Here is a 13,471-nt window from a genome sequence, read left to right on the forward strand (position 1 = left end):
TAAAAACTTAACAGTCTGATGAATGTCATGAGAATGCCAATTCATCATTTTAAATATTGATGAGGGAGGTGATTATGGGTAATTGTTATGAGTACTTTGGGCCCTCTGACTGTCACCAAATGCCCCCTACCCTGCCCCCATCCCACCTTTAACCACCTTAGAATTCTACTTGATTCATTTGAAGATCACCATTTTTTCAGGCTACTTCCAAAGGTGTCTAGAAAACTCAAATGGCAGACAGACAGCCAGCCTGTCTTCTTTACATCTCTCATGTTCAAGGGTAAAACAAGGCAGAAAAGGGGCCATGCAGGAGTAGGGGCAGGTAATCTTATTTTTTAACTGTGGGGGATGGGGTAGGTATAGGTTTATGTACAGGAGTGAGACTCTGCCCTTTTTACAAGATCACCAAAGAGGGGAAAAAGCCCTTTTCATCCTCATCCTGGCTGCCGGGATCTAGGATCTTCCTATGGGTAGTAGAAGCTCCCCTCTTTTACCCTCCTAATAGAACTGGAAGCAGAGTGACCCAATGCCCTCTTCCAAGAAGAAACTCTGAATTCAGGGACAATGTAGCACCACCTAAACCATAGCATGTTGCAAGGTCCCTGACCCGCCACCAGCACAGCCAGGACCCACACTCTCTGGAACCACTTGTAAATTGACCAGTCCTGTGTAGATGCCTCTCCAAATATATTGGGAAAAACATGAACTTCAGGACCCCAACTTGCATCAACCTATCCCTGCTAGCCCCTGGGGACAAAGAAAGATCTCTCACCCTTAGTATAGGGTTGGGAAGCAGCCTTACCTCCAGAGCTTCTGGGGAACCCAGAACCTTGGCATAGAGTTCACAAAGTTTCTTCAACCTGTGAACGAGAAGAGGCAAAAGTGAAAATAAAGGCAAGAAGGGAAGGAAAGAAAAAGTGGGAAAGAGACATTTATCCCCTTATAAAAAAGACTCCACAAGCCATTGATTCCACTCCAACATTTCATTTTAATTTTTCAAAACAAGGCATTTTGTTCCATTTCAGATGTCTTAAATCTTTGAGGTCACAAATATTAATCACACAGGATTGCTGGTAAGTCTTCAAGAAAGTAAAGTGATGCATTGCCTGAATTACGATATTATTTTATTATTTTAAATCCAGGAGCCCTTTTGTTTATGAATAAAATGTTTATGAAACAAATGTTTATGAAAATGACTAAGTTCTTCTCCTTCCCTCTCTTCCTTCTCTCTCTTTCTGTCTTTTTCTTTGTTTTTATACAAATGAAGTAACTTGCTGCAAGCAGAGGAATGGCTAGAAACAGCAAAGAAATAAGTACAGAAGTAGAACCAAATATATAAGGAAATTTAGAATTCATAAAGGTGGATATTTTAAGCCCACAGGGAAAAGACATTTTTCAATGAAATGGCACTGGGACAAACAGCTGCCCATGAAAGAAATAAAGTTGGATGCTTACATTATTTTCTTACACCAAAGTATATTTCAGAAGGATCAAAGATTTATATATAACAGGTAAAACCATAAAACGAATGGAAGAATGGGTGATTTCTAAAAAAATTATCTTGGAATGAGAAAGTCTTTTCTATGCATGATAGATACTCAGAAACTATGGTTTTAAAATGGATAAATTTAACTACATAAAAAGATAAAATTTTATTATAGTATAAAATGAATAAGCCATAAACAGGATCAAAAGGCAAAGTGCGAAAAGATTTGTTCCAGGCATTGGAAACCCAGCAGTGAGCCAATCAGACAAAACATCCTACCTTCATGATCTTATATTCTAGTGGGGATATTTCTAGGGAAGAGGACCAGGCAGACGGCTACAGCCCTGGCCATGTGCAGAGGTAACACTGGTCATGGAGGAGAACCCTGATGGAATCGGAAAGCATGCATCATAATATAATTCAGGAGCTCTTTCCTGGTAAATACGTTATTAGCAGTGGTGTGGGAATAAATAATTGGCAGTGGTGAACACTAATTGCAAGAAGAAAGTGCCACCTCCAGAGAAATTAGTCCCTTTGTATCTATAGTCCGTAATTGTTATGCATCATTCATGTACTATGTACAGCAGACTTCCCCACAACACAGTAATTTTTCTACCTGGTTTATCTCTTTCACAAGCAAATTTTCAGTCCCTGGGTTATATCCATTTTCATATTCTCCATAGCCCCTAGCATAGTGTCTTATGTACAATAAACTCAATAAATATTAATTTGAAAACTTTGGTTCTTAAGTTATCAGCACTATGTCTTTTACAACAAGACCCTTATAATTAACATAGCAAACAAGTAGCATTGGCAATACACATATAATTAGGCAGTCTGTAAGTTAAAAAGTTAAGTAAAAATGAAAGGCAGGCAAGTAGGTAGAAAAGAAGGAAAGAAGGAGAAAAGGGAGGGAGGGACAGAGTCGGGGGAAAGGAAGGAAGAAACGAAAGAAGCAGCACTTCTTTTGTTACCTTTCCTCTTTGGTGAGACGTGCCAGTTTTCTGGCTTTGTGGGCTAGGATAAATCTAAAACATACAAACAAGAAAAAGGGGAGAAATTAATGGTTGCTTTCATCCTAGCCTCATTTTTGTAGCTACACATGTGCCCAGTTTACACAGTTAAAAGTCTACCAAAAGAAACAAACTATATACTAACTTATCTTATGTTCAAAGTTTTTGATTTACATGTCAAATTTCTGACACTGAAGAGCACTTTCTAACTTCAAGGAGTCAAGTGACTAGAAGTAGATGACTGGCCATAATTTTTGCCTTGGATAACACTATGGCTGACCCACTTTCCCTCACCCAGCTGGTGGTCAATAAGAATAATCCTTGAGCCTCAAATACCCACTTAAGGCTATGTCTGAGCCTTTCCAATTTCATCCAGTCCTTGCTCTTTGGTTTTGTCTCCACTGTGGTGTCTCCCTAGCACCCAATCTTCTAGATTCCATCTCAATTTCTAGCTCCATGATTGCCTTCAACTTACAATTGGCTTTGATCTCCCTGTTCTGACTGTTGGCTCTCTCTGAGATAAACTCATACATGTCCCAGGGCCCATCTTAATTTTGGATACTCCAGGTCACCACCTCTCTGGGCCAGAACATCCTGGTCTTCCCTTCCCATGTGCTGGTCTTCCCTGGAAAGCTGAAGACTAGGCTGGTCTTGGCTCTTCTCTACTGAGACTCAGAAATCTCAGCATCCCACTTAAGTAACATGGATGCCCACACAGCCTCCATAAGAAGTCTCTTAGTAAAACACCCCAAGTCAGGTCTTTTTATCATGCCTTCAACAAAAGATGGGTCACCAAAATGTTTCTACCCCCAACACTAAATACTAATAGAAAATTAACACAAAAATTTAAAAATGTTATTGGTATTCTGCTTCCTACCTAGATATTTATTCATTGGAAGACATTATTTAGAAAAGAACCAGTAATAATTTTTATACTGCCGAATTTGAAAAATAGTGCCACTGGGTAAAAAAAAAAAAAAATCACTTAACAAAGTTTGGGGCACATTTGTTAATAGTATGTGATTACCTTGTCAACACTGAATAGCAACCACAACACCATAAATGTGCCTTACCCCATTATGGCGGCATAGTTGCCTTCAGGTTTGGTATCATCCAATGTGTAGGCAACTGGAGCTTCCTCTCCATCAATAATCATGGTTCCACAGTAATCTTAGAGAACAGCAAAATGGAAGAGCATATTCATCACTCTATCAAACTATCCATTGCAGATATAATGAAGTGCATGTTTTTAAACTTGAGAAGCCCAAAGGCCAAATATACCATGTCATACTCCAAACATATGAAGGCAAACCAAACTGATGTCAAAGGAGGGCTAAGTAGCCAGCATTTTTTGAAAAAAATCAAACCATAAGCTCTTTTCTGCAAAGAATAAAGCATATGATATTAGGAATTCATCTAGGTCACCATTTAATGAAAACTGGTTTTCCTTGCAGTTAATACTTGGGCTTCCTGTTTTCTCTTTCATAAGAAATCAGAATAAATCCAAAGATGTATAAAGGAAATACCAGTTCATTACTGTAAAAAAGAAGAGACTGAACACTGACATTTTATGAGAAGTCACTTATTCTAAGTAGTTCTTTATTATCTGGAGGCAGTGTTTAGAGGAAAATTTATAGCACTAAATGCCCACAAGAGAAAACAGGGAAGATCTAAAATTGACACTCTAACATCACAATTAAAAGAACTATAGAAGCAAGAGCAAACACATCCAAAAGCTAGCACAAGACAAGAAATAACTAAGATCAGAGCAGAACTGAAGGAGATAGAGACACAAAAAACCCTCCAAAAAATCAATGAATCCAGGAGCTGTTTTTTTGAAAAGATCAACAAAATAGATAGCCCACTAGCCAGACTAATCAAGAATAAAAGAGAGAAGAATCAAATAGATGTAACAAAAAATGATAAAGGGGATATTACCACCGATCCCACAGAAATACAAACTACCATCAAAGAATACCATAAACACCTCTACGCAAATAAACCAGAAAACCTAGAAGAAATGGATAAATTCCTGGACACATACACCCTCCCAAGACTAAACCAGGAAGAATAAAACAATAACAAGTTCTGAAATTGAGGTAATAATTAATAGCCTACCAACCAAAAAAAGCCCAGGACCAGACAGATTCACAGCCGAATTCTACCAGAGGTACAAAAAGGAGCTGGTACCATTCCTTCTGAAACTGTTCCAAACAATAGAAAAAGAGGGACCCCTCCCTAACTCATTTTATGAGGCCAGCACCATCCTGATACCAAAGCCTGGCAGAGACACAACAAATAAAGACAATTTTAGACCAATATCCCTGATGAACATCGATGTGAAAATCCTCAATAAAATACTAGCAAACTGAATCCAGCAGTACATAAAAAAGCTTATCCACCATGATCAAGGCGACTTCCTCCCCGGGATGCAAGGCTGGTTCAACATACGCAAATCAATAAACATAATCCATCACGTAAACAGAACCAATGACAAAAACCACATCATTATCTCAATAGATGCAGAAAAGGCCTTCGATAAAATTCAACAGCGCTTCATGCTAAAATCTCTCAATAAACTAGGTACTGATGGAACGTATCTCAAAATAATAAGAACTATTTATGACAAACCCATAGCCAATATCATACTGAATGAGCAAAACCTGGAAGCATTCCCTTTGAAAATTGGCACAAGACAAGGATGCCCTCTCTCACCACTCCTATTCAATATAGTATTGGAAGCTCTGGCCAGGGCAATCAGGCAAGAGAAAGAAATAAAGTATCCAAATAGGAAGAGAGGAAGTCAAATTGTCTCTGTTTGCAGATGACATGATTGTATACTTATCATCTGGAGGCAGAGCAGAGAGGACATGTATAACTAAAATTCATAGAATCCCAAACCCTCATTTCAAACATGCCTTCCAAAGACTCATTCCCCCGTCAAGAACAACTGGAGAAACAATTGCAGCTTATCCTAGATAAGATTGTCTTCCTCAGTTCCCTACTGAACAAAATACAGGCACACCTCAAAGATAATGTGGGCTTCATTTCAGATAAAGGAAATAAAGTGAATATAGTAATAAAGCAAATTGTGTCAAAGAAATTGCTCGGTTTCCCAGTGCATATAAGTTATATCTACACTACACTGTAGTCTATTAAGTGTGTAATAGAATTATGTCTAAAATATGTACATAATTTAAACATACTTTATTACTAAAAAAGCTAACAATCATCTGAGCCTTGAGTGAGTTGTAATCTTGTTGCTGGTGGAGGGGCTTGCTTCTATGTTGATGGTTGCTGACTGATCAGGGTGGTGGCTGCTGAAGGTTGGTGTGGCTGTGGCAATTTTAAAAAAGAAGACAACAATGAAGTGTGCCACATCAATTGACTCTTTTTTTTAAGAAAAATTTCTCTGGAGCCTGTGATGCTGTCTGATAGCATTTCACCCACGGTAGAACTTCTTTCAAAATTGGAGTCAATCCTCTCCAACCCTGTCACTGCTTTATCAACTAAATTTATGTAATATTCTAAATCCTTTCTTGTCATTTCAACAATGTTCACAGCATCTTCACCAGGAGGAGTTTCCATCTCAAGAAACCACGTTCTTTGCACATCCACAAGAAGCAACTTCCCCATTCAAGTTTTGTCATGAGATGGCAGCAATTCACTCACATCTTCAGGTTCCACTTATGATTCTAATTCTCTTGCTATTTCCACCATATCTGCAGTTACTTCCTCCACTGAAGTCTTGAACCCCTCAAAGTCGCTCATGAGGATTGGAATCAACTTCTTTCAAACTCCTATTAATGTTGATATATTGACTTCCTTCCATGAATCACGAATGTTTTTAATGGCATTGACAATAGTGAACTCTTTCCAGAAGGTTTTCAATTTACTTTGCCCAGATCCATCAGACAGGCAGGAGGACTGTAAGGCAGGTATAGCCTTACAAAATGTATTTCTTAAATAATAAGACTTGAAAGTTGAAATTACTCCTTGATCCATGGGCTGCAGAATGGACATTATGTTAGCAGGCATGAAAACAACAATAATCTCCTTGTACATCTCCATCAGAGCCCTTGGGTGACCAGGTGCATTGTCCATGAACAGTAACATTTTGAGGAATCTTTTTTCTTCTTAGCAATAGGTCTCAAGAGTGGGCTTAAAATATTCAGTAAACCATGCTATAAATAAATAGGCTGTCATTCAGGCTTTGTTGCTGTTTGATAGCATTTATAGACCACAGGCAGAGTAGACTTAGCATAATTATTAAGGATCCTAGAATTTCCTGAATGGTAAGTGGACGTTGACTTCAACTTAAAGTCCCAGCTGCATTAACTCCTAACAACAGAGACAGCCTGTCCTTTGAAGCTTTGAAGCCAGGTACTGACTTCCTTTCTCTAGCTATGAAGGTCCTAGATGGCATTTTCTTCCAATATAACGCTGTTTGGTCTACATCAAAAAACTTTTGTTTCCGGTCGGGTGTGGTGGCTCTTGCCTATAATCCTAGCACTTTGGGAGGCCGAGGTGGGTGGATCACTTGAGGTCAGGAGTTCAAGACCAGTCTGGCCAACATGGTGAAACCCCGTCTCTACTAAAAATACAAATATTAGATGGGTGTGGTGGCGTGCGACTATAACCTCAGCTACACAGGAGGCTGAGGCAGGAGAATCACTTGAACCCAGGAGTCGGAGGTTGCAGTGAGCCGAGATCATGCCCCTGCACTCCAGCCTGGGTGAAAGAGCGAGACTCCATCTCAAAACAAAACAAAACAAAACAAAACAAAACAAAACAGTCTGTTGTTTAATGTAGCCACCTCTTTCAATGTTCTTAGGTAGAACTTCTGGATAACTTGCTGCAGTTTCTTCATCAGCCCTTGCTGTTTCGCCTTGCACTTTTATGTTATGGGGAGAAGGCTTCTTTCCTTAAACTTCATCAACCAACTTCTGCTAGCTTCACACTTTTCTTCTGCAGCTTCAACTTCAATTGAAGAGAGTTGGGGGCCTTGCTCTGGATCTAGGCTTTGGCTTAAAGGAATGTTGTGGCTGGTTTGATCTTCTATTCAGACCATTCAGACTTTCTCTATATCAGCAATAAGGCTGTTTTACTTTCTTATCATTCATATGTTCACTGGAGTGCACTTTTAATTTCCTTCAAGAATTTTTCTTTTGCATTTACAACTTGGGTATTTGGCACAAGAGGCCTAGCTTTCAGCCTATCTCAGCTTACGATATGCCTTCCTCACTAAGCTTAATCATTTCTAGTTTTTGATTTAAAGCAAGAGATGTGCAGCACTTTCTTTCACTTGAACACTGGGGAGACCACTGTAGGGTCATTCATTAGCCTTATTTCATTACTGTTGTGTCTCAGGGAATAGGGATACCCAAGAAGATGGAGAGATCTGGGGGAACAGTTGGTTGACTGAGCAGTCAGAATACACACAGCGTTTATCAATTAAGTTTGCCATCTTATATGAGTGCTGTTTATGAAACTCCAAAACAATTACAATAGTAACATCAAAGGTGATCACTGATCACCATGACAAACATAATAATAATGAAAGTTTGAAACATTGTGAGAATTACCAAAATGTGACACAGACACGAAGTGAATACACGCTGTTGGAAAAATGATGCCAATAAACTTGCACAATGCAGGGTAGCCACAAACCTTCAATTTGTAAAAAGTGCAATTATCTGTAAAGTGCAATGAAGTGAAGTTCAATAAAAAGAGGTGTGCCTGTATATACAATTTCAAAAGACGGTAACAGGGCACTAGTGAAAATGTCAGGGCAGAGTCTGAAATGTTATAACAATATATTACTGCAGTGTACCACTCCTCCTGCTCTATCATTTCCTTGCAAAATTGAGGTTGTTTGAATAAAATTATTGTGGAAGACTCAGCGGCAAATGTTGTATAGAAAACCCAACAAGAAGATTTCAAAATAAGGAAGAAAGAACAGAGAAAGGACCTCCCCAACCTGTGTGCATATATGTGTGTAAGCAGACAAACCAGGAAGCCTTTTAAAGGGAACTTGTCTCTTTCTCTCCTCCTGCACCCCGCCCCACTGTGCACCTGTTAGAATCAATGTCCCAATCAGCCACTGGCTTGAGGGGTGCTTGAATGTCCTTCAGATGTGCTGGGGCAGGAAAAGATGTTGAGAAAGACTGAAGTATGTGAAGAAGAAATGTTTAAAGTCTAAGAACTCAAGATTTAAAAATACAAGAGAACCATCTTAGGAATCCCCTGTTATAAGAAGGCAAGAGAGAGAGGAGACAAATAGTACAAGATATGATCAAAGAACATGTGCATACTGATCATGTAGGGATCGGCTGGACAGGACCAGCATAGGACGCCAGGCTGGCCAAGGTGGAGATACTGCTTTCTCGATGGAGGGGCTCCTTGGACACTTCCTTTTCAGAGTGAATCTGGCCTCTGAGTCAAGTGGGTGCACTTAGTGGAGGTGAAGGACAAGGGGCAGAGAGAAAAGTCATGTTCATGCCAGGACAAGCTATGCAGCACAGAAGGGATTTCTGCCACTTGCAGATAGAAAGCTCAAGAGTCCCACCCATGCACAAAAAACATCTCATCAGCTTTGTAGGGCCTTACTCTTAGAAAAAGAGAAGTGATATTCAAGGACATCCAAACACTTAAAGAAGTTATTAAAGAATAAAGGCAAAGACAAAAGCAGAAACAAATTCACAACTAACAAGAAAACCAGAAAAGCTATGGGGGATGGGGTAGGTAGGGGGAGGGATCCAATAATTCAGGTAGTAGAAGAAATTTTCCCCAAAGTGCTAACTTTCTCAGAGAGAAACAAAGCCATTGTAGCTCTGGGAGGTAACAAAGAGGCATGTTCAGAATAAAATAATTCAATAGAAGCTTTTGTAATGTAGGAGTGTGGAGACAGGAGCTTTGATGAGATGATAATCACATTCATCTGGATGAATAACTGAAGAAGTTTACCAAGGACAAAATTAAAGGAAAAAAATAATAAGGGAATGTCCTACCTGACATAGTATAACGTATTGTAAACATATTATAAAGCTACAGATATTAAAACAGTACAATGCTGTCATAGGATTAGATAATATAAACCTGTGCTTTCCAAAGTGGGAGTGTACACCTAGACTGCACATCTAGATAGTGGAAGAAAATACTAGAGATTCTAGTTTTTCAATTTAAGCTTTTTAAAAAGTCTACTTTTCAAATGTTTTATAGTTACAACGATACAATTTTTCAGAGGTACTTGTGTATAATTAAGGAATACCTATAATGGTAGTTTATGTCTACATTTTTTAGTAAGTAGAGCTGCAAAAATATTTAGAACCCAGTGACGAAGATCAGTGGAACAGAAAGAATCCATGTATAGAATGTAGTAGGGGGAACCATCTTATGACAAATCATTAAAAACTGATTCACTGGGAAAAAATATTTGCAATATAAACAGAAAAAAACTTTAATGAGCAAAGGTAATTTACAAAATGATACCTTGTTAATGATAAAAATTACAAATTATAGATAAATGAGGTAATTTCTCCTACCCGATTGACAAAAAATTTTTAAATATTATTAGCTGGTGTCTTAGACTGCTGGTGTTGCTATAAAGGGATACCTGAGACTGGGTAATATACAAAGGAAAGAGGATATTTATTTGGTTCATGGTTCTACAGACTGTACAAGAAACATGGCGCCAGCATCTGCTTCTCATGAGGGCCTCAGGAAGCTTCCACTCATGGCTGGAGGTGAAGAAGAGCTGGCGTGTGCAGATCACTTGGTGAGACGGGAGGCAAGAGAGAGGGGAGGGAAGCGCCAGGCTCTTTTTAACAACCAGCTCTCATGGGAACTGACACAGCAAGAACTCACTTATTACCTCAGGGAGAAGGATGGCACCAAGATGTTCAGGAGGGATCTGCCCACAAGACCCAAACACTTGCTTTTAGGCCCCACCTCCAACATTGGGGGTCAAATTTCAACATGAGATTTGGAGAAGACAAACATGGAACTTATATCAACTGGCAAGGATGTGAGAGGACAGAAACCCTAACAAAAATTTCACAGGTCTACCCAAATCAGTTGACTTGATAATTCCATCCTACAGCATTTATCAAAAAGAAATGCTCCTATACAAATATGTAGAGCTATATGGAGGATGCTGTTTATTGCGGCATGGTGTATAATAGCAAAAACTTGGAAACACGAAAAATGACTATCAACAGCACACAATGATATACTGGTTATTCAGTTGTATAAAAGGGGTAGATTTAAATGTACTGCTTTGGAGAGATGTCCATGGCGTATTGTTAACAGGAAAAAGCAAATTTCAGTATGATATGTATGATGTATGATTTTTTTAAAAAACATGTTTTTGGAAAAATATATTAACATATTTATTTAAAATTAAAGTTATATTTGTATAAAATATGTATTATATTATTTAACATGTATTTCCAGTACATATAGTTCTCTCTACATATATGTAGGGATGCTCACACACATATATTTAAAGTACAGGTTGAGTATCCCCATCCCTTATATGAAATGCTTGAGACAAGAAGTGTTTCAAATTTTGGCTCTTTTCAGATTTTGGAATTCTTGCATATACATAATGAGATTTGAGGGTGAGACCCAAGCCCAAATACCAGATTCATTTATGTTTCAAATACATCTTATATACATAGTATGAAGGTAATTTTATACAATATTTTAATAATTTTGTGTGAGAAACAAAGTTTTGACTATGACCTATCACATGAGGTCAGGTATGGAATTTTCTACTTGAGACATCATGTCGATGCTTCAGAAGTTTCAGAATTTGGAGCATTTTGAATTCTGAGTTTTCAGATTAGGGATGTGAAACTTGTATTACCTATGCATACAGTAAATCTTTAAGGATAAACAAACTACATTTTTAACAGCGGCCCTATAGGGGGAGGAACAATAGAAGAGAAACATTTTTCACACACTTTTGTTTTTTGAAAGTTTTATGGTCATTATATTTACTTCTGTAACTTAGAAAAACAGGTATAGCTTCTGCCATTGAAAACATAAATTGATATAAATTAGACGTAAATATTTAAGGGAAAGTAGAAATGGTTCATAGATGAACAAAAGCAAGGAGACCACAAGAATTCAATGCATTGCTAACAGCCTCCCCCTTCCACAGAAGTGGGCTAGAATGAGGGGCTGATGCATCCCGTGTAGGGTGGAGTGCTGACGGTGAGGGCGGCTAGACAGGATGTCTCGGTGGAAGGCCAGCAAAAAATAGGAGGCCCGTCCTTGCCAATTCACAAAGATGTTACACACTAAGAGACTGGGAAGCATTTCCTGGGATAATCAATCTAAAAGCAATCAGGTGCTCTTACCACACACAGGAGGTGACCATGTGAGGAAATGGATATGTTAATTTGCTTGACCATTAATCATTTCACTATGTACATGTGTATCAAAACATTATGAAGTACACCTTAAATATGTACAATTAAAAAGAAACTAAAAGCAGTGTTTAGCATGATGCTGGGATTGTGTGGGGGTGTGGAGGGGAGAAGCAATCAAGAGTTGGCTACCGCTGTCTGTATCAAAATACAAAACGTTACCTTCTCTTTAATAACCCAAGCCACACCGAACATGTAAAACAAAACAAAGCAACATAAAACCAAAACTCTGGTGATTACTGACTGTGTGCCTGATATGTGCTAATCACTGTGCTGGATTGTTGGGGCTGCATAATTCATACCCTTCTATCTTGTTACCTCATATTGACTGAGCTTCTATGTTACTAGTTAATTACAGTGTCTTTGGCAATGATGTTGATAGTCTGGTGCAAAGCAAAGATCTTGTTATAAGAGTGAACTTTAGATTTCATTTCAGAAGCTTTCAAATAAGTGTCATTGAATACACTTATCAATGTAACAGGAATCATATTGGATATGAGTCTGGAGCCCTACTTGGTGTTTCTATAATAGCCTAGAACTCAATACATTGTTGTGCAATTACCAGTTTACATGACTGTCTTCCTCCCGAGTCTGGATTTTCTGGGCAAGGAAAAGTGCCTTTGAATTCTCAATGCCTAGCACTGTGTCTGGCATACAATAGGTGCCCAGTTGAAGAAATACATTAAAGTTGTAACTCAAAAGAAATTTCAAATGCTTTGGTGAGGCTATCTCATGTCAACAAACTTTTTTTTTTTTTTTTTTTTTTTTGAGATAGAGATGAAGTCTCACTCTGTTGCCCAGGCTGAAGTTCAATCATAGCTCATTCACTGTATCCTCCACCTCCTGGGCTCAAGCAATCCTCCAGTCTCAGCCTCCTGAGTAGCTGGTACTACAGGTATGCACCACTATGCCTTGCCCACAATCATTTTTTAAAAGTCTTATGCAAGGCTCATTACCAACAAGGACCAAGTCAGATTTCGAGGGTGGAGATCTTGGGTTTTCTTTTTGATACTAGTGCCTAACAACTTGCCTGGCACATAGCAGGCCTAAGATAAAGATTTGCAGGCATGAATGGAAAGTTACAGTTCCTCTCCATAAATAAAGGCACTCACACTCATTAAGAGAAGACTGTATTCCTGGTCCTAAACCTTATCTACTTGCCACCAGCCAGTCATTTAAAATGGGTGACCTGGGTCACAAGAGGAAGTAATTCAGCACCAGTGTGTTACAGCCATTAGATTCAAAGACTAAAATGACAGGGCTCTTTGTGGTGGATCGCTGCATTGACTTTGCAAACAGTAGATTACTTGCTCAACTGATGCACCCATCCAATAGCAGTCCTAAACATGATTATCTGCAACGTGGAGAATGAAGAGCCTGTGATGCAGCTGAAAAAGAGTAGTATACAAGAAAAAGCACCCTAAGGCAAAATTGTGGCACTTTCCCCATTTGCCTCCAACCTTCTTTCCGCAGTCTTGCTCCTCCTTGGAGTACATCCTGCCCTTCACCTTCAGTCTTAGATACTGACTCTTCTTACA

General features: G+C 38.8%; 1 protein-coding gene across 1 annotated transcript in view; it reads right to left on the reverse strand.

Moving 5' to 3' along the window:
• MAOB (monoamine oxidase B) overlaps positions 1 to 13,471 on the reverse strand; it is a 79,884-nt gene that overhangs the window by 10,997 nt on the left and 55,416 nt on the right. Inside the window, exons 9-11 of the mRNA XM_009199377.2 lie at positions 3,573 to 3,669; positions 2,461 to 2,514; positions 803 to 860 (exon numbers count right to left, since the gene is read on the reverse strand). Of these exons, the coding sequence (XP_009197641.1) occupies positions 803 to 860; positions 2,461 to 2,514; positions 3,573 to 3,669 (209 nt within the window). The remainder of the gene's footprint in view (positions 1 to 802; positions 861 to 2,460; positions 2,515 to 3,572; positions 3,670 to 13,471) is intronic.

This window comes from Papio anubis, chromosome X, assembly GCF_008728515.1.
Source record: "Papio anubis isolate 15944 chromosome X, Panubis1.0, whole genome shotgun sequence".
NCBI classification, from domain to species: Eukaryota; Metazoa; Chordata; class Mammalia; order Primates; family Cercopithecidae; genus Papio; species Papio anubis.